Source organism: Dipteris shenzhenensis, chromosome 21 (genome assembly GCF_047967505.1).
Source record: "Dipteris shenzhenensis isolate YYH24624 ecotype China chromosome 21, Dip_SZ_1.0, whole genome shotgun sequence".
Classification (NCBI taxonomy): domain Eukaryota; kingdom Viridiplantae; phylum Streptophyta; class Polypodiopsida; order Gleicheniales; family Dipteridaceae; genus Dipteris; species Dipteris shenzhenensis.
Genome location: NC_141616.1, coordinates 45,929,267 through 45,950,628, shown reverse-complemented (window position 1 = coordinate 45,950,628; position 21,362 = coordinate 45,929,267). Strand labels below are relative to the sequence as shown.

The 21,362-nt window shown below is 42.4% G+C and overlaps 1 protein-coding gene across 1 annotated transcript; it reads left to right on the top strand.

Annotated features, from left to right (window-relative positions):
• The first annotated feature begins 13,605 nt into the window (after nt 1–13,605).
• LOC147888941 (uncharacterized) lies at nt 13,606–14,878 on the top strand. Its single transcript, XM_087392811.1, has 3 exons — nt 13,606–13,736; nt 13,837–14,075; nt 14,166–14,878. Exons 2-3 carry the CDS (start codon nt 13,842–13,844, stop codon nt 14,637–14,639), a joined length of 708 nt encoding a protein of 235 aa, XP_087248937.1. The 5' UTR covers nt 13,606–13,736; nt 13,837–13,841; the 3' UTR covers nt 14,640–14,878.
• The last annotated feature ends 6,484 nt before the right edge of the window (nt 14,879–21,362 follow it).

The window sequence follows — 21,362 nt, the reverse complement described above, 5'->3', positions numbered from 1 at the left end:
CACGAGGAGGTGGTTGATTAGTTGCTTATAATTATTCACTCACAAATTTGAAACGAAAAAGATATTATGCACATAAAATACTTACTTGGAGCATCTTGTGCCAATCATGATATTTCAAGCCATATAATTGCTCTACACCTCTTTTCTTGCTCTTTGTAAAGGCTCCCTTCAAACACCTCATGCATCCAGTGGGACTACGAATTGTAGTAATAGCGCGCTTTACCGTCGCCAGCTCTAGCTTTGATAACATCCACGATGCACGAGGTAAAAAAACATGCCCATTTGGTCTCTCTTGTGGCCAAGCTTCATGCATCTTCCATATGGTACGTAGATCCTCCCTTAATGCTCCCAAATGGTAGATGCCACATTCTTGAAGATATGCATGGGATCAAGCAGGTGATTGATCTTGAGGTGGGACCAATATGGTAAATGATAAAAGATGGAGTATCTAAACAAAATAAAGTGTTAGCGGGCAATCTTTATTTCCAGCCAATATAGCACACAATAGTTACAAACCCTTACTGGTTCATGCCAAGTGGTGGAGTCGTGGTGGAACCGTCCCAAATTCTCATCCAATCTCCCATGGTGAGTGATTGCGGGAGTACTTCATTCCAAGGGGCAACATATCTAGGATGATCAGGTGGGAGAAATCGATGGTGATTCTCATAGATGACCTTATTCAATGCGTCTGCCCATGAGGCAACTAGCGAAGGACCACAAACAGGACATGCATGGTAACCCGATGTAGTGAGACCTGAACAATAGATGCAATTAAGAGTTGAAGGTGGGTTTAGGGTGCCACATCCTTTGCCTATCCATAATTAGAAGTGCAATGCTTACCTAAACACTCGCCATAGCCTAGGAAGTTATGCATCGTCCACATCAAGACTGCTTTGCAGTTGAAGTAGTTTGCAGTTGAAGTCTCATGACGAGGGAGGCCTGCTCACATCATGCACCTCGATACCTCTCCAAAGTATCTCTAGCTCCTCAATCAAAGGCTCCAAATAAACATCAGGGTTTTTGACTTTATGTTTCCCTTGAATTAGAAGGGACAGCATAACATGTCCTTTCTTAATAGCCATAGAGGGTGGAAGATTATAATTCACCAATATCACTGGCCATACACTGTAAGAGGTGCTTTTGAGACCAAATGGGTTCACACCGTCCATACCCAATCCAAGTCTCAAGCTCCTAGGTTCTTTCTTGAAGCTTGGCCATGTGTCTTCAATATGCTTCCATGCAGGAGAGTCTGCGGGACTTCTCCACTTGCCATCCATCGGAGGAATGCCATGACATGAGCTCTGCAATAGATTTGCACTTGAACATATGTTGGATGCGAGGGATTATGGGAAAATGTCGCAGAACCTTACGAGGCACGTCCAAAGTTTTGAGATCTGCTCTATATCTTGCCTCTCCACAAGTAGGACACTCTCTTGCATCCTTATGTAGTCCATGAAACAAAACGCAATCGTTGACACATGCATGGATGCGCTTGTAATCTAATCCTCCAAGAGGTCACATGTTGCCTTGCCATATCTCTTGAGGTCGGTAATTTATTCTCCCTTGGAAGCATTTTACACAATAGCCTGCACGTGAAGACCATAAATGAGGAAAAGCATTCGAGTAATTGACCCACTAGCATAATTCACCATGTTTGCAAAATAGACTTTAAAGCTTACTTGAGTAATGCATTCAAACTTGCATTGCTCCATCCATAGATGGTTTGCAAGTTTAGTAACTCAAGGGAGGCACGTAGAAGAGAGAATGTGCACCCCTCAAAGAGTGGAGTCGATGCTGCAGTAAAAAGATCATCCTGCTCCATGCTATCATCTCTCCCTTGAAGGACATATAAATCCTGCTCCATATCATCAAACACCTCCTCCTCCATGGCTTCATGAGGTAATGGTAGAGGGCTACTATCACCATCACTCCATGCATCCGTAACGGTCCCTCCTAAAGATCCCACCTCATATCGCCGACGCTTCGCCTCCTCACGGCGAGCATAGGGCAACATATGCAGGTGTGGCACTGCATCCTGTATCAAATTAAAACGGAATCATAACTCAAACATATGAACACCCATAGGTATCTCAATCAACCTTAACTTACAAACCCTTACCCTGTTTACGGTCACATCCCATTCTCCATACTTTGAGATGTGATTGAGTGTAATCCTGCGTGCATGATACATGTTTCCTCGACATCGATCACACATACATTTGATTTTTTGCTCCAACCACATTTCACGATGGTGGATATGGAGGGATTCATCCTCACTAGAGCTACTTGTTGAAAATGAAGACATCCTACAAGGAAACAATCCAAAAAAATTTGCTCTTCTTCAAATGTTTAAATTTAAACTTTATGGTGCGTCTAAAGGCATGTCTATAAGTGTGTCTATTTGTTTTGTGGTGCACGTCTAAAAGCATGTCTAAAACCGTGTCTACTCTGTGTATTTAGACGCACCTATAGATGCACTTTTAGATGCGCCTATAGACGCGGCTTTTAAACCTGCTTTTAGCACGCTCACTTCGCTTTTCTTCACATTACTTATACTTCGCACGGCTTGCTTGCTTCCTTATTAGTAGATCCACAGTTTCGATGCTTAAGAGGAAGGCACCCACACTTACTTCCACGCTTACACTTAAGAGGAAGGCACCCACACTTACTTCCAAGCTTAAAGGAGAGGAGGGCGCACAAGGAGGAGAAGCAACTTTGAAAAAGGAGAAGAACCCTCCATACCTCTATCCAAGGCAAGTCTAATTGTAGTTGATCTTTTTTGGAAGTTTGCTCTCTTTGGATTTGTACTCTCTCGTATCCAAAAAATGCATGATCTGGGTATCAGTGTCACATTTCTGTGTCGGGCGCAATGTCCTTTTCTACTTTTGGAAAAGTTCGTCTGTCGGAGCGCGTCTATAGGCGCATCTCAGAGTGCATCTAAAACCACATCTACAAGCACATCTAAATGCACATCTAGCCTATTTGTAGACACAGACAGCCGCATCTATAGACGCGCTGTTATATGCAAAAATAGATGCACTAATTAGACGCGCTCCAACAGTAATCCTCTCTTCCCTTCCCCTTTCTTCTCAGCTCATTTTTCTTTTTTCCACTTCATCATGTGGCCAGGAAGCACTTCCAGCTCACCTGATCCCCGGGAGCCTATTTTTAGGGACTTATATAACCTTTTAGGGCACTCTCCTAGTCTTGCGGAGTTATACGGGTATATGACGGGTACTCTAAACACCCCCCACGAGTCGGCACTACAGACTCCAAACCACCCCACACCAGCTCACATCACCCCAGCGGAGTTAGCACAGCCCAGACGGCTACACAACCAAGGCCCATCTCCCATGCCATCTTATGCCCCTTCCCCCATGCCGTCTTATGCCACTTCTACCATGCCATCTTATGCCCCTTCCTCCATGCCGTTAGGAGGTCCTTCTGTCTCGCAGAGCCGTCAACGTACTCCTGTGCCGTCGAAACTCGGTTCTCCAGCTACGAGTGGTCAGCGTAGTCCCGTGCAGTCTCCAGCTACGAGGCCAACGTACGAGCTCGACATGACACGGTAGCAGGCGTAGTAGCAGGGAGAGCGGTGGGGGATGCATGGTACAGTGCTTTGGGAGGGGTGGCAGTGGGGACGATGATGATTCACATGATTTAGATGTGCCGCCGGGTGATGGTACGATTTATTATGACATCACTCAGACAGGAGGCATCTTGATGGATGCGCGGGGGAAGGACATTATGGCCTTCATGTGCTCTGTAATTGCTAACAATTACAGAGATTGCTTTATCCACTTCAAAGACCAACCAAAGAGGTTGGCTGATGAGACCCTCACTGCTGTTCGCTCTAGGTATCCTAACCCCCCCAATCGCCAGTTCACAGATAAATGAGCCAAGTCAAAGATTGTTACGATACTTGGCAATAAAAGATCGCTTAAGAGGCAAGCACTAGCGGAGCTTGCCAGGCTCGAGGGAGGTCAACCACCAAGGGGCCCACCCCACACCGCTCACAAGCGTGAGTCGAAGAAAGCAATGAAGTCAACGAGGGAGGACTCTAGTTTGCAGCACGTGGAGGCACGAAGGATCCAGATGGAGGAATATGGAAGCACGCATTTTGGAGTAGGGGGTGTTGATTCATGGGAGGCCCAATTTGTAAGTATCGATCTCAAATTATATTGCTTATGTAGTTTATTAGGAGGTTGTTTCTTTGTACTAATCCCTCTGCAAATTGTGTCGTCTTGCAGCTTGAGATCGTGGGTAGATACCCTACTCCTGTGGAGACAGCCTACCACCGCCACCATCGCAGAGAAGATACATGGAGGCACTTCTATGATCACGGGTTGATTATTGAGGAGCAGTATATCCGGGCTACTGGAGCAGCCCCCGAGGTATTTGAAAGTAATCAAATAATGCTAATATTATAAGTAAAGATTTGATTTTTCATACATTGATATATGTTGTCCCTTGTTTATAGGCCCATGCACAAGACGACAAGGAAGTCGAGGAAGGAGGTGCAGAAGGGAGTGCAGAAGGGAGCACAGAAGGGAGCATGGAAGGCAGCGAGGATTAGTCGTAGAAGTAGCAACCTACTCATTTTTGTACTTAAAGCCACTGGCTTGGCTTCATGCCTCTTGTATCCACTCCTCTTATTTTTTGTACTTGAAGCCACATGACGTGGCTTAGCTTTCTTATTTTTTGTACTTAAAGCCACATGACGTGGCTTAGCTTCGTGCTATATGTACATACAAGCACTTTTTGAGTTTTCAATTTTATTGCGTTGTTGTAATGTTTTATTTGGAATTGTAATTAAAATGCGGTTGGCTGTAAGAATTGAATTACACAATGTGGAAATGGGATTCTTGTAACTATATAGCATACACAACATACACAGCATTCTGTAAATTTAAAAAATATATATTATAAAGCGCGTCTATCAGTGCGTCTATAAGCGCATCTATATACGCGTCTGTCTATTCCACAAGCATCTATTTTTGCATCTATAAACACGTTTATAAGAGTGTCTAAATGTGCGTCTATACGTGCGTGTGTGTCCTATATAGACGCGCTATTAGAGGCGGGTCTCCAGACACGAAAATAGATGCGCAAATAGATGTGCCCGTAAGTTTTTTTATTTAGTTCAGTAAACGCGTCTGTGTGCGCGTCTATGGGTGCTTTGTCTTGTTGTGAGGTTCTGCGACATGTTCCCATAATCCCTCGCATCCAACATATGTTCAAGTGCAAATCCATTGTAGAGCTCATGTCATGGCATTCCTCCCATAGATCAACCGATGGCAAGTGGAGAACTCCTGCAGACACTCCTGCATGGAAGCATATTGAAGACACATGGCCAAGCTTCAAGGAAGAACCAAGGAGCTTGAGACTTGGATTGGGTATGGACGGTGTGAACCCATTTGGTCTCAAAAGCACCTCTTACAGTGTATGGCCAGTGATATTGGTGAGTTATAATCTTCCACCCTCCATGGCGATTAAGAAAGGACATGTTATGTTATCCCTTCTAATTCTAGGGAAACATAAAGTCAAAAATCATGATGTTTATTTGGAGCCTTTGATTGAGCTAGAGATACTTTGGAGAGGTATCGAGGTGCACGATGTGAGTAGGCTCCCTCGTCACAAGACTTCAACTGCAAAGTAGTCTTGATGTGGACCAACCATGGCTTTCCAGGCTATGGCAAGTGTTCAAGTAAGCATTGCACTTCTAATTATGAGTAGGCAAAGGATGTGGCACCCTAAACCCACCTTTAACTCTTAATTGCATCTATTGTTCAGGTCTCACTACATCGGGTTACCATGCATGTCCTGTTTGTGGTCCTTCACTAGTTGCCTCATGGACAGACACATTGAATAAGGTCATCTATGAGAATTACCATCGATTTCTGCCACTTAATCATCCTAGATATGTTGCCCCTTGGAATGAAGTCCTCCCACAATCACTCCTTACGAGAGATTCGATGAGAATTTGGAATGGTTCCACGACTCTACCACTTGGCATGAGCCGGTAAGGGTTTGTAACTATTGTGTGCTATATTGGCTGGAAATAAAGATTTACCGCTAATACAATAAGACAAAGCACCTACAGATGCGCACACAGACGTGTTTACTGACCCAAAAAAAAAACTTATAGGTGCATCTATTTGCACGTCTAGAGATCCGCATCTAACAGCACGGCAGACAAACGCACGTATAGATGCACATATAGATGCTTAAATAGACGCTCTGCTAGAAAATTTTAAAAATAGATAGACGCATCGTTAAACGCATGTATAGATGCATTTATAAATGGCCTTATAGATGCTTTTATAGACGCACAAATAAACGCTCCTCGAATAGACACACATATATAGAGGTGTTTATAGATGCCCTGATAGACGCGCTACATAATATTTTTTACATTTATAGAATGCTATGTAGTGTATGCTATGTAGTTACAGGAATCCCATTTCCACATTGTGTAATTCAATTCTTACAGCCAACCGCATTTTAATTAGTACTCTTGCAAGCACATCTATAGCCGACAATTACAATTCCAAATAAAACATTACAACTCCAAAACATTTAGTTCACAAGGCATTAATTGATAGAACATTGCACAAGAAAATTGAGAGCTCAAAAAGTGCTTGTATGTATATATAGCACGAAGCTAAATGTCCTGTGGCTTCAAGTACCAAAAATAAGAGGAGTGTATATACAAGAGGCACGAAGCCAAGCCAGTGGCTTTAGGTACAAAAAAGAGTAGTTAGCACTACTTCTATGACTAATCTAAGTTCTCCATGTCCTTGCTCCCTTCTACGCTCCCTTCTGCACTCCCTTCTCTGCCTCCTTCCTCATCTTCTTGTATAGGGGTGTGTAAACAAGGGACAACATATATCAATGTATGAAAAATCAAATCTTTACTTATAATATTGACATTGTTTAATTACTTTCAAATACCACGGGGGACACTCTAGTAGCCCGGATATACTGCTCCTCAGTAATCAACCCGTCATTATAAAAGTGCCTCCATGTATCTCCTCCGTGATGGTGGCGATGGTAGGCTATCTCGATAGGAGTAGGGTACCTACCCATGATATCAAGCTGCAAGATGACACAATTTGCGGAGGGGTTAGTACAAAGAAATAACCTCCTAATAAACTACATAAACAATATAATTTGAGATTGATACTTACAAATTGGGACTCCCATGATTCAACACCCCCTGCTCCAAAATGCACGCTTTCGTATTGATCCATTTGGATCCTTCGTGCCTCCACATGCTGCATACTGGGTTCCTCCCTCGCTGACTTCATTGCTTTCTTTCACTCACGCTTGTGAGCGGTGTGGGGCGGGCCCCTTGGTGGTTGACCTCCCTCGAGCCTGGCAAGCTCCGCTAATGCCTGCCTCTTAAGTGAAGATCTTTTATTGCCAAGTATCATAACAATCTTTGACTTGGCCCATTTATCTGTGAACTAAAGATTGGGGGGTTAGGATACCTAGAGCAAACAACAGCAAGGGTTTCATCAGCCAACCTCTTTGGCTGATCTTTGTAGTGGATAAAGCAATCTCTGTAATTGTTAGCAATTATAGAGTGCATGAAGGCCATGATGTCCTTCCCCCGTGCATACATCAAGATGCCTCCTGTCTAAGTGATGTCATAAAAGATCGTACCATCACCCACAGGCACATCTAAATCATCTGAATCATCCTCGTCCCCACCACCACCCCTCCCAAAGCACTGGTTATATAACTCCCAAAAGATGGTCTCCCGAAGATCAAGTGAGCCTGAAGAGCTTCCTGGCCACATGATGAACTGGAACAAAGAAAAAAAGAAGATTACTAATGAGTTGAGAAGAGAAAAAGAAGAGAAAAAGAGAGATAAAAATTACCACGAAAAGAGAGGCAAAGGGAGGATAAAATAGAGAAGGAAAGAGAGGCAAATATAGGAAAAGAGAGAAGAAAAGAGAGGCAAATCCTTTTTATGGAAGTGGAAGTGGAAAGGAAAAGGTAAAGGGAAGACGAAAGAGAAAGGAAAGGAAAGGGAAGCGAAGAGAAGAGAAGGGAAGGGAAGGGAAGAGAAGGGAAGGGAAGGAAAGGGCCTAAAACTGTCGGAGCACATCTATAGACGCGTCTAGCAAACGCGTCTATTTTTGCGTATAATAGCACGTCTATAGATGCGGCTATCTGTTTCTGAAAATAGAGTAGACGTGCATGTAGATGCAGTTTTAGACGCGCTCTGAGGCACGTCCATAGACGCGCTCCGATAGATGGACTATTCTAAAAAGTGGAAAAGGACATGTGCCCGACATAAAAGCGTAACACTCAACCCAAAGTAGCTTCAACAAGTAGCTCCAGTGAGGATGAATCCTTCATATCCACCATCGCGAAATGTGGTTGGAGTAAAAAGTCAAATGTATGTGTGATCGATGTTGAGGAAACATGAATCGTGCACACAGGATTACACTCAATCACATTTCAAAGTATGGCAAGAGTCACTTGTATATATTTCTGAGTTTCTTGTTGATATGGATAGCTCTCTCCCAGGACTATGGAGAGATGATGAAGACCTAAGGATGACCTCTATTGTGCCTCAAGGGAAAGGATGCAACAAGGTAATAGACATAGAGTTGCTTAATAATATCAACCTCTATTGCATGCTTAATAGTGATATGATGAAAAGATGGGTGACAAGCTGATATGAGGATGCAAAGGCAAGAAGACAAGAAGAAAGGGCCCTCTTTCATACACACCACGGATCTCGTGTGCCATACCCTCAGTATATTCTAAAAGCACTTCCGAAGGATATTCATGTGGGTTGGCTACTTGACAAAATGGAGAAAGCAGAGAAAGATGAGGGGATGCATATCACGATGGAAGAATGGGAGTATGCTAGGGGATGCATGAGCAAGGTCGGTATATAGAATGTTATGCATAAGTTAGGAGCTTTCAATAATTTATATTGCTTATTTAATTGATTTTTTCTTGGTGTAGTGCACTATGTCTAATGATATATGGTGTGATGGCATGCATTTTCCAACACAACGGATTGATGATAAGAGAAACACACAAGATTGCAGCATCATGCCAATGGAGCCATGGATGATTATTGTTGCATAATCCAAGATATTATTAAGCTTGACTTTCGACGCTTCTTTGTGTATGTTTTGGATGTAAAGTGGTTTAAGGAAGTGGTGGAAAGAGGCCCTAATGCAACAATCAAATGCCATGCAAGTGGCTTTGTAACTATTGACTCCACAAAGTTTTGGCAAAGTAGGAAGGACACACTAGTACTACCGCAACAATGTGAACAGGTACTGTGCACACATATAAAAATACTCGCTTTTAAATATTTGATACCTTCGATGCAAGGAAAATAACATGATTGTATTTGTGTTTGAATTAGGTTGTCTATCAACCAATGTTGGATAATAATAGATGGTGGCATGTCATACCTATTATGCCACATTCCAAAGTGATGTATAGTACATTTACTAATATGGAGCATATGGAGGATGATCAATATGACCATGGAGGTGATGATGACTGTGATATGAGAGAGGAGGAGGATCATGAGATAGGAGATACAGATATTGAGGCCATTACCCATGAGGACGAGCCTACCATTGGTGATGTTGATTTCGATGAGCACATGAGTAGCACAAGTAGTAGTGGGTTGAATGTATTTGTAGATCTAAACACTCGTTTGGATTTTGAAGTAGATAGTTTGGCAAGGGTTGATCTCATTGAGGATGAGATTGAACCGTAGCCCATCATTGATATTGGCAAAACTATTTTACATATTGTCTCATTCTCCTCACCTCACTTAATTCTTATATATGTGGGCTTGCAAAAAAGCATTGATGTTTTTGTAAAAATTATGTGCACTGGTAATCATGGGTAATGTTTGGAAAGCAGTGATGTATACCAAAATCTCACTTTGTGTATTCTTTGTTTTGCATCTAAATACGCGTCTAATTCTCAGTGTAGACACGCTAATAGATGCGTTAATACACGTGCAAATAGATGCTCTGACAGACGCAGTATTAGACAGGCCTGTATTTTCTCACTGTAGATGTGCTAATAAACGTGTCAATACATGCGCAAATAACCGATCTGTTAGGCGTGCTATTAGATGCACCCGTAATTTCTCTATTCAAGAAATGCCCTATAGACACGCTGCTCTTTCGCGCGTCTATCAAGCGCGTCTATAGTTGCTGTGTGTTGTTGTGTGACACTAGCTTTTGTATAGATACTCCATCTTTTATTGTTTACCATATTGGTCCCACCTCAAGATCAATCACGTGCTTGATCCCATGCATATCTTCAAGAATGTGGCACCTACCATTTGGGAACATTTGAATGGGACATGAGATTCTGCAAGCATAAGGGAGGATCTACGTACCATAGGGAGGATGCGTGAAGCTTGGCCACAAGAGAGACCAAATGGGCATGTTTTTTATCCTCGTGCACCGTGGAGGTTATCAAGCTAGAGATGGTGGCGGTAAAGCACGCTATTACTACAATTCATACTCCCACTGCATGCATGAGGTGTTTGAAGGGGGCCTTTACAAAGAGCAAGAAAAGAGGTGTAGAGCAATTATATGGCTTAAAATCTCATGATTGGCACAAGATGCTCCAAGTAAGTATTTTATGTGCATAATATCTTTTTCCTTCCAAATTTGTGAGTGAATTAGAGGCAACTAATAAACCATTCCTCGTGTATTCAGTTCATAGTACCCACTAGCATTTCTCATAGTGCATCGAAGGATGTGAAGAATTGTATTTACAAGATGGGCGAGCTTGCAAGATACTTTACAAGATACAAAATGCGATGCATATCAATGCTTCATGCAAGCTATTCATATTGCTAATATGGTGTACTTTTTCATTTCTAAGTATGTGAGCTCAAAGGAAATAGATCCCACCATGCTTGAGAATGCTCGAGTTATGTCAGTGGAGGTAGTTTATTTAGTGGAGGAGACATTTCCATGTTCTATTCTCATAAGCCAACTACATCTCATAGTGCATTTGGTGGATGAGATTGCTATATGTGATACTGTACATGCACGATGGTTGTTCTTCCTCGAGCACTTCATGAAGACCTTAAAGGGTTTCATGAGACAAAATGCAACACCCGAAGGTAGTATGGCTAAGGGTTGGTGGGTACAAGAGTAACTTGTTTATATTTTTGAGTTTCTTGTTGATGTGGATAGCTCTCTCCCATGACTATGGAGAGATGATGAAGACCTAAGGATGACCTCTATTGCGCCTCAAGGAAAAGGATGCAACAAAGTAATAGACACGAAATTGCTTAATAATATCAACCTCTATTGCATGCTTAATAGTGATGTGATGAAAAGATAGGTAACAAGATACAAGGATGCAAAGGCAAGAAGACAAGAAGAAAGGGTCCTCTTTCGTACACACCACGGATCTCGTGTGCCATACCGTCAGAATCTGACAGCACTTCCAAAGGATATTCATGTGGATTGGCTACTTGACGAAATGGAGAAAGCAGAGAGAGATGAGGGGATGCATATCACAATGGAAGAATGGAAGTATGCTAGGGGATGCATGACCAAGGTCAGTATATAGAATGTTATGCATAAGTTAGGAGCTTTTAATAATTTAGATTGCTTATTTAATTGATTTTGTCTTGGGGTAGTGTACTATGTTCAATGGTATATGGTGTGAAGGCAAGCATTTTCAAACACAACGGATTGATGATAAGAGAAACATACAAGATTGCGGCGTCATTGCTAACTTTAAGGGAGCCAATGGAGCCATGGATAATTATTGTGGCATAATCCAAGATATTATTAAGCTTGACTTTCGATGCTTCTTTGTGAATGTTTTGGATGTAAAGTGGTTTGAGGACATGGTGGAAAGAGGCCCTAATGCAACAATCAAACGCCATGCAAGTGGCTTTGTAACTATTGACTCCACAAAGTTTTGGCAAAGTAAGAAGGACACACTAGTACTACCGCAACAGTGTAAACAAGTACTGTAAACACATATAAAAATACTCACTTTTAAATATTTGATACCTTTGATGCAAGGAAAATAACATGATTGTATTTGTGTTTGAATTAGGTTGTCTATCAACCAATGGTGGATAGTAATAGATGGTGGCATGTCATATGTATTATGCCACGTTCCAAAGTGATGTATAGTACATTTACCAATATGGAGTGTATGAGGGATGATCATGGCCATGGAGGTGATGATGACCGTGATACAAGAGAGGAGGATGATTATGAGATAGGACATATGGATATTGAGGCCATTACTCATGAGGACGAGCCTACCATTGGTGATGTTGATTTCAATGAGCACATGAGTAGCACAAGTAGTAGTGGGTTGAATGTATTTGTAGATCTAAACACTTGTTTGGATTTTGAAGTAGATATTTTGGCAAGGGTTGATCTCATTCAGGATGAGATTGAACCATAGCCCATCATTGATATTGGCAAAACTATTTTACATATTGTCTCATTCTCCTCACCTCACTTAATTTTTATATATGTGGGTTTGTAAAAAAGCATTGATATTTTTGTTAAAATTATGTGCTTTGGTAATCGTGGGCAATGTTTAGAAAGCAGTGATGTACATTTATCAGCCTACACCAAAATCTCACTTTTTGTATTTTCTATTTTGCATCTAAATTCGCGTCTAAATCTCAATGTAGACGCGCTAATAGACGCACTAATACACGTGCAAATAGACGTGCTATTAGACATGCCCATATTTTCTTAGTATAGATGTGCTAATAAACGCGCCAATACACGTGCAAATAGACACGTTCTTAGATGCGCTGTTAGACGTGCCCGTAATTTCTCTATTCAAGTAGCACTTATAGACGCGCCCACTATTTTGCGCATCTATGAAACACGTCTATAGTTGCTTTGTGTTGTTGTGGCAAAAAATGACAGATTGTCAAACAAGATTACTAGGCACTTCTCATGTAAATCAATGAATAGACAATAGTCCATGGACTACAAAGACATGTCTAATGTTAAAATGTCTACAAAAAGTCTTGCAAGGTGGAATGCATCCAATACAACCTGGTTGAGTTAATCGTGTCTTGATTTGTAAAGCTTTTATCTCATATGCAATGATGGAATTTCCATGTGGAGGAGGGATAAACTTTTGTAACAAAGAAGCAATGGGCCTTATACAATCCCGTGTGATAAGAACAGGAGAGTTGATACTCTAGAATAATTGTTTGGCCATGCTTCACTTTCAATAAGGGTCTTATTGAAAAGAAAATGTAACATTGCCTTTTGCGTTGTGGCATGGAGAAAAGGAATAGTATCTACCCTTTATGCTTCAAAGGTATGACAAAGCACTTACACTTAACTTTATGCAATAATCACACTTAACTTTATACAATAGATACTTAACTTTTACGCAATAGGTTCTTGACATACTTAAACTTTATGGAATAGGTTCGGTTCTTAACTTTACACAATAGGTTCTTGACTTTATGGAATAGGTTCGTCATAGCTTTGAAGCATAAAGGGGACGTGCTAGATTCTATTCCTTTCCTCCATGCTGATGATCAGGCTTAACGATAGATTTCAGCATGCCGATGCAACAACGCAAAGGGTAAGCAATGACACGTAACTTTTATGTAACCTATAAGAAGGTGATACTTCCTCAATAGCTTCTTAACGAATTGAAAAGAATACCATATTACCACCTTTCTACGTAGTTTTGCGGCATAATCAAGCATCAAGGTATGCAAAGTCGAGTGTCAGGTACGCAAGGCAAGTGAGATCTCTGTCATGCATTTGTGAAGCATTTCTTCTGTTGTGTGGGTGGGTTGGTGATCTGCAGGTATAATGGGAATTCCATGGAGCCAGGTTTTTTATGCGGACAATCGCGTGAGGCGAGATCAGGTGAACCTTCTGGCGCAACAAATTCGGAACTGCGTGATTGACTTCTACGCCCAAGTGCGCACGCTAGCCGGTACGCTGCATCGCAAAGCCTCGTCAGAGTTTGCGGATCTCTCTCCCTTCGACTACAAGCTCACCTTTCAGCAAAATCTTGACAAAGTGGCGCAAGTGATGGAACAGGTAACGGCGGGCAGTGGCCCTAATACTATTATATTAAACATTCTAAGCTGCAATAGGATGACGTGAGGAATTAATGTGTGTGTGCTCCAGTGGAAGGGAGTTGTGGAGAAGCTGGAGAAGGACCCGAGCATTCCTCAGCGCATACGTGATGTGGTGGAGAAGCTTCGGAAAGTGGAGTCGGCGGGGCAGTTTCCTGACGTGGTCAACGAATTGGTGGGGTTAACTGAATTCCAGCAAAGCGGTGCGGGAGCGGCCGTTGGGTTTGGCGCAGGCGCCGCAGTGACGGTATGGCTGGGATTGTTTTTTAAGGAGCGCTTCCAGTCTCTGGTGGCAACCGTGGCTCTGTCTGGTTTCCTGGGTGCTTTGGCCGGCGTGGCTATAGCTGAGCTCGTCAACGCCGTCATAGCTGTTATCCAGGGATACGTGGAACGCAACAGGCTTGAGGATCTGAAAGCGCACTACACCGAAATGTACCAAAAGCTGAGCAACGCCACCGAAGAGCTCAGGCCCCAGATTGAAGACATCGTCTTTGACATCATAATCCTGACTCGACACAAGCACTAATTATGCAATGCACGGCACGGCCTTAATTTATACTAAGAAGTATTATAATTTTGTTAAACAGAGAGAGAGAGAGAAAGGAAACTCACCAATACTAGCCACATGTGAGCATGCATTCAAGTTAGCTCTCACTTAACTAGATGTAACTTTAGCCTGCTGGGGCAAACCATTACAATAGCATGCCCTTACGGGCAATGTTAATAAATAAACACTACCTGCACCTTTATAAGTATACATCAAAGTCTTTTTTGTGTGGGTTGTTTACGCATTCTGATTAATTGTTCAATGTTATAAGGTGTGGAAATACATAGAGATAAGCAAGAATGTTAGAATTGTATTGATTGATCAATTGCAATACATGTTGTAGGACTTCAACTTGAACCGAGCCTTGTACAATATAGTAGTGATCATCTTCTCTCAATCTTTGACCACACTAGTGGGGGACCCACGCTGCTGCGGCTCGGCACCATTCTTCTCTAGTGTTAGATAGCCTTTTTCATAAGAGATTCAATCTGAAAACGTTGGGATTGTAACAAATTATAGCATCTTGTTGGTGGTGGTTGAATGGAATGCTTAGCATTATTTGAAGCGTAAGCTATAATGCGTAAACTGGAAGATGTTATCAATGGCTTTGATTGCACACCAAGTTTCTTTGGTGCCACGTGGAGTCATGAATGACAAGCTAGGATGAAATCCTTGCAATATAGCCTTCGACGTTCAATTCATCCTTGAATCCTCGAGACTGGAACCACTGTGTGAAACAAAGAATGCGATGGGTCACTGCCTACCGATGTTAGAAATCTAAATCACCAATCGTCAATGTTGTGTGTTTGGCTTTTAAACTGTCAAGACAAGATGAGTGCCCAAAATTCAGGAACCACGAAGTTGATATCGCGTTTGCAGGAAATCGCTTAAGCCTCCAGTGAAGAATCGTAGCATCCCCAAGCACGATGATGATTTGCTACCTGGAGATAGTTTGGCTCACTTCTCTGCACAGAAAAAGCCTGCTAGACCTGCTATCACAGTAGATTTCATTTCTCGTCGGAGTGTAAACTTTTCGATCTGCAAGCTTCAGCTCAAGAATACAGCTGGAGCCTATATACTATATATCTTGGAAGTGTGACAATCGAATTAGAAGGCATACGTAATGCAACCAATGGCAAAGGTTGCTAAAAATCACGTTCGAATTCCAGTTCCTTCGGTCTTTTATTATTTGGCCGTGTCGTTCAGCTCTTGGAAACAATCACTCGGGGATGCTCAAACTTAGCTCCTCCCTCCAGGTATTTGGAGTTCTATTTGTATTGAAACTCGACGATTGATCTCTTGGAATTCATGTTAGGGCGATGTTAGGTATCGAATTGGTTTTCTATGTCTTAGATTAGCAAATTTGTCAATGGTAAGCTTTGTTGTAGATGCTCATACCGCACAAAGTAGCAGATGCCCATAGACGAGAAGAAAAATGCGAGCAGTAACTTGATCGCAACAAGGTGAGCATTTGGCCATAGCCTCAAGCCGATCACATGAAGAAAAGCAGATACTTGCCAGAATCTATGAGTGTTTGTTTCACCGGATTGACCTCCATGCACGGTTGTCCATCCCCCCACAAACGCTGTGAAGATTTGGAAGAGAGCTGTATGGGTGGATTGCAAGCCAGCAAGATTACAATGGTGGACAATATAAAGGCAAGATCTTCGCCACCTGCTACGGTTGTGGGAATGGTATCATGTTGAGGTGTGGATGTTCAACTTTCAGTTTGTATTTGATGAAAGATCGTATTTGATGATTGATCTAGAATGAAGATGCAAGTCCCAGCATCTTTGAAAATGCACCTACGTCGGAGCTTCTAAAAGACCCAATATCATTGCTCCTATTGTAATCATACAGTCCATACTCACATCTTGCAAGAGAGCAACGCATAGCCTTTTGCCCTCCCTCCACGTTAATATCACAAACATTCGAAAAAATCAACAACACGGTAATGTTTCTGGGACGTTCCTTTGCTCGGAAGAGCCCTCTCATGCACTCGGTGTTGGAACACGTCCAAAGGAAAGTTTCATCATGCATTGGTTAAGAGACGATTTAGGCAATCACATTGGAGCGGATTCTCATGAAAGATGTATTAATCGATGAGCTCTGGGGCTTGGTTAATCGATGAGCTACATCATCACAGGGGGTGATTTTGTTCAGGGGTTTCACAACAACACAAAGCAACTATAGACGCGCTTGGTAGACGCGCAAAATAGCGGGCACGTCTATAGGCGTTGCTTTAGTAGAGAAATTACGGGCGCCTCTAAATGCGCGACTAAACGCTCGTCTATTTACGCGTAAATCACCGCATCTATTTGCGCGTTTGACCTCAGAAAATACGGGCCCATCTAACATCCTGTTTATTAGCACGTCTATTTGCGCATGTATTTGCGTGTTTACACTGAGAATCAGATGCGCATTTAGACGCGTAAATAGAGCGCTCCAGAGAATACAGAAAGTGAGATTTTGGTGTACATCATTGCTTTCCAAACATTGCCCATGATTACCAAAGCACATAATTTTTTGCAAGCCCACATATACAAGAATTAAGTGAGATGAGGAGAATGAGACAATATGTAAAATAGTTTTGCCAATATCAATTGTGGGGCTACGGTTCAATCTCATCCTCAATGAGATCAACCCTTGCCAAACTATCTACTTCAAAATCCAAACAAGTGTTTAGATCTACAAATACATTCAACCCACTACTACTTGTGCTACTCATGTGCTCATCGAAATCAGCATCTCCAATGGTAGGCTCGTCCTCACGGGTAATGCCGGCCTCAATATCTATATCTCCCATCTCATGATCATCCTCCTCTCTTGTATCACGGTCATCATCTCGTCCATGGCCATGATCATCCTCCATACGCTCCATATTAGTAAATGTACTATACATCACTTTGGAACGTGGCATAATTGGTATGACATGCCACCATCTATTATTATCCACCATTGGTTGATAGACAACCTAATTCAAACACAAATACAATCATGTTACTTTTCTTGCATCAAATATTTAAAAGCGAGTATTTTTACAGTACCTGTTCACATTGTTGCAGTAGTACTAGTGTGTCCTTCCTACTTTGCCAAAACTTTGTGGAGTCAATAGTTACAAAGCCACTTGCATGGCGTTTGATTGTTGCATTAGGGCCTCTTTCCACCACGTCCTTAAACCACTTTACATCCAAAACATACACAAAGAAGCGTCGAAAGTCAAGCATAATGATATCTTGGATTATGCCACAATAATCATCCATGGCTCCATTGGCTCCCTCAAAGCTAGCAATGATACCGCAATCTTATGTGTTTCTCTTATCATCAATCCGTTGTGTTCGAAAATGCTTGCCCTCACACCATATAGCATTGAACATAGTGCACTACACCAAGAAAAAATCAATTAAATAAGCAATCTAAATTATAAAAAGCTCCTAACTTATGCATAACATTCTATATACCGACCTTGCTCATGCATCCCCTAGCATACTCCCATTCTTCCATTGTGATATGCATCCCCTCGTCTTTCTCTGCTTTCTCCATTTCATCAAGTAGCCAATCCACATGAATATCCTTTGGAAGTGCTCTTAGATGCTGAGGGTATGGCACACAAGATCCGTGGTGTGTACGAAAGAGGGCCCTTTCTTCTTGTCTTCTTGCCTTTGCATCCTCGTATCTTGTCACCCATCTTTTCATCACATCACTATTAAGCACGCAAAAGAGGTTGATACTATTATGCAACTCCGTGTCTATTACTTTGTTGTGTCCTTTTCCTTGAGGCACAATAGAGGTCATCCTTAGGTCTTCATCATCTCTCCATAGTCATGGGAGAGAGCTATCCACATCAACAAGAAACTCAGAAATATATACAAGTGACTCTTGTACCAACCAACCTTCGGCCATGCTACATTCGGGTCTTGCATTTTGTCTCACGAAGCCCTTCAAGGTCTTCATGAAGTGCTCGAGGAAGAACAACCATCGTGCATGTATAGTACCACATATAGCAATCTCATCCACCAAATGTACTATGAGATGTAGTTGGCTTGTGAGAATAGAACGTGGAAATGTCTCCTCCACTAAACAAACCGCCTCCACTGACATAACTCGAGCATTCTCAAGTGTGGTGGGATCTATTTCCTTTGAGCTCACATACCTCACAAGCTCGCCCATCTTGTAAATACAATCTTTCACGTCCTTTGATGTGCTACGTGAAATGCTAGTAGGTAGTATGAACTGAACCCGCGACGAGGTGGTTGATTAGTTACTTATAGCTATTCACTCACAAATTTGAAAGGAAAAAGATATTATGCATATAAAATAATTACTTCGAGCATGTTGTGCCAATCGTGAGATTTCAAGCCATATAATTGCTCTACACCTCTTTTCTTGCTCTTTGTAAAGGCTCCCTTCAAACACCTCATGCATCTAGTGGAAGTACGAATTGTAGTAATAGCGTGCTTCACCATCGCCATCTCTAGCTTTGATAACATCCACGGTGCACGAGGTAAAAAAACACGCCCATTTGGTCTCTCTTAAGGCCAAGCTTCACGCATCCTCCCTGTGGTACGTAGATCCTCCCTTATGCCTGCCGAATCTCATGTCCCATTCAAATGCTCCCAAATGGTAGATGCCACATTCTTGAAGATATGCATGGGATCGAGCAGGTGATTGATCTTGAGGTGGGACCAATATGGTAAACGATAAAAGATGGAGTATCTAAACAAAATAAAGTGTTAGCGTGCAATCTTTACTTTTAACCAATATAGCCAATCTTTACTTCCAGTCAATAGTTACAAACCCTTACCAAGTGGTGGAGGAGTCGTGGAACCATCCCAAATTCTCATCCAATCTCCCGCAGTCAGTGATTGTGGGAGGACTTCATTCCAAGGGGCAACATATCTAGGATGATCAAGTGGGAGGAATCGATGGTGATTCTCATAGATGACCTGATTCAATGTGTCTGCCCGTGAGGCAACTAGCGAAGGACCACAAACAGGACATGCATGGTAACCTGATGTAGTGAGACCTGAACAATAGATGCAATTAAGAGTGGAAGGTGGGTTTAGGGTGCCATGTCCTTTGCCTATTCATAATTAAAAAATGCAATGCTTACCTGAACACTCACCATAGCCTGGGAAGTCATGCATCGTCCACATCAAGACTGCTTTGCAGTTGAAGTCTCGTGACGAGGGAGGCCTGCTCACATCATGCACCTCGATACCTCTCCAAAGTATCTCTAGCTCATCAATCAAAGGCTCCAAATAAACATCAGGGTTTTTGACTTTATGTTTCCCTGGAATTAGAAGGGACAGCATGACATGTCCTTTCTTAACAGCCATAGAGGGTGGAAGATTGTAATTCACCAATACCACTGGCCATACACTGTAAGATGTGCTTTTGAGACCAAATGGGTTCACACCGTCCATACCCAATCCAAGTCTCAAGCTCCTAGGTTCTTCCTTGAAGCTTGGCCATGTGTCTTCAATATGCTTCCACGCAGGAGAGTCCGCGGGAGTTCTCCACTTGCCATCGGTTGATCGATGGGAGAAATGCCATGACATGAGCTCTGCAATAGATTTGCACTTGAACATATGTTGGATGCGAGGGATTATGGGAAAATGTCGCAATACCTTACGAGGCACGTCCAAGGTTTTGAGATCTGCTCTATATCTTGCCTCTCCACAAGTAGGACACTCTCTTGCATCCTTATGTAGTCCACGAAACAAAACGCAATCGTTGACACATGCATGGATGCACTTGTAATCTAATCCTCCAAGAGAGGTCACATGTACGATACATGTTTCCTCGACATCGATCACACAGAAATTTGATTTTTTGCTCCAACCACATTTCGCGATGGTGGATACGGAGGGATTCATCCTCACTGGAGCTACTTGTTGAAGATGGAGACATCCTACAAACAAACAACCCACCAAATTTGCTCTTCTTCAAATGCTTAATTTAAACTCTGTGTTGCGTCTATCGCTGCATCTATAGTCGCGTCTAACATCGCGTCTAACGGCGCGTCTAAACGTGCATCTACTCTATATATTTAGACGCACCTATAGACACGCTAATAGACGCGACTATAGACATGGCTTTTAAACCTGCTTTTCGGCGCACTGCTCGCTTTGCTTTTCTTTTCATTACTTAAACTTCGCGAGTGGCTTCCTTCCTTCTTTATTAGCAGTTCCATAGATTCGAAGCTTAAGAGAGAGCCTCCCATACACAGTTCCAAGCTTTCACTCAAGAGAAAGGGACCGTACCTACACTTACTTGCAAGCCTAAAGGAGAGGAGGAGTACGAACAAGGAGAAGAAACAAGTTTGGAAAAGAAAGAACCTTCCATACCTTTATCCAAGTAACTCCTTTTGAAGTTGTTCTTGTTTGTTCTTTCCAGTTTTGTACTTTCTCGCATCCAAGAACTGCAGGATCTAGGTATGAGCATCACGTTCTTTTGTCGGGCGCAACGTCCTTTTCGACTTTTTAGTAATCTCGCCTATCGGAGCGCTCTATAGGCGCGTCTCAGGGCGCGTCTAAAAGCGCATCTACCGGTGCGTCTATCCGTGCGTCTGGCTTATTGCAGACACACACAGACGCGTCTGTAGATGCTCACACAGACGCCCTGTTAGACGCACTTTTAAACACACTGTTAGATGCGCTTTTAAACGCATTGTTAGATGCACTGTTAAACGCACTGTTA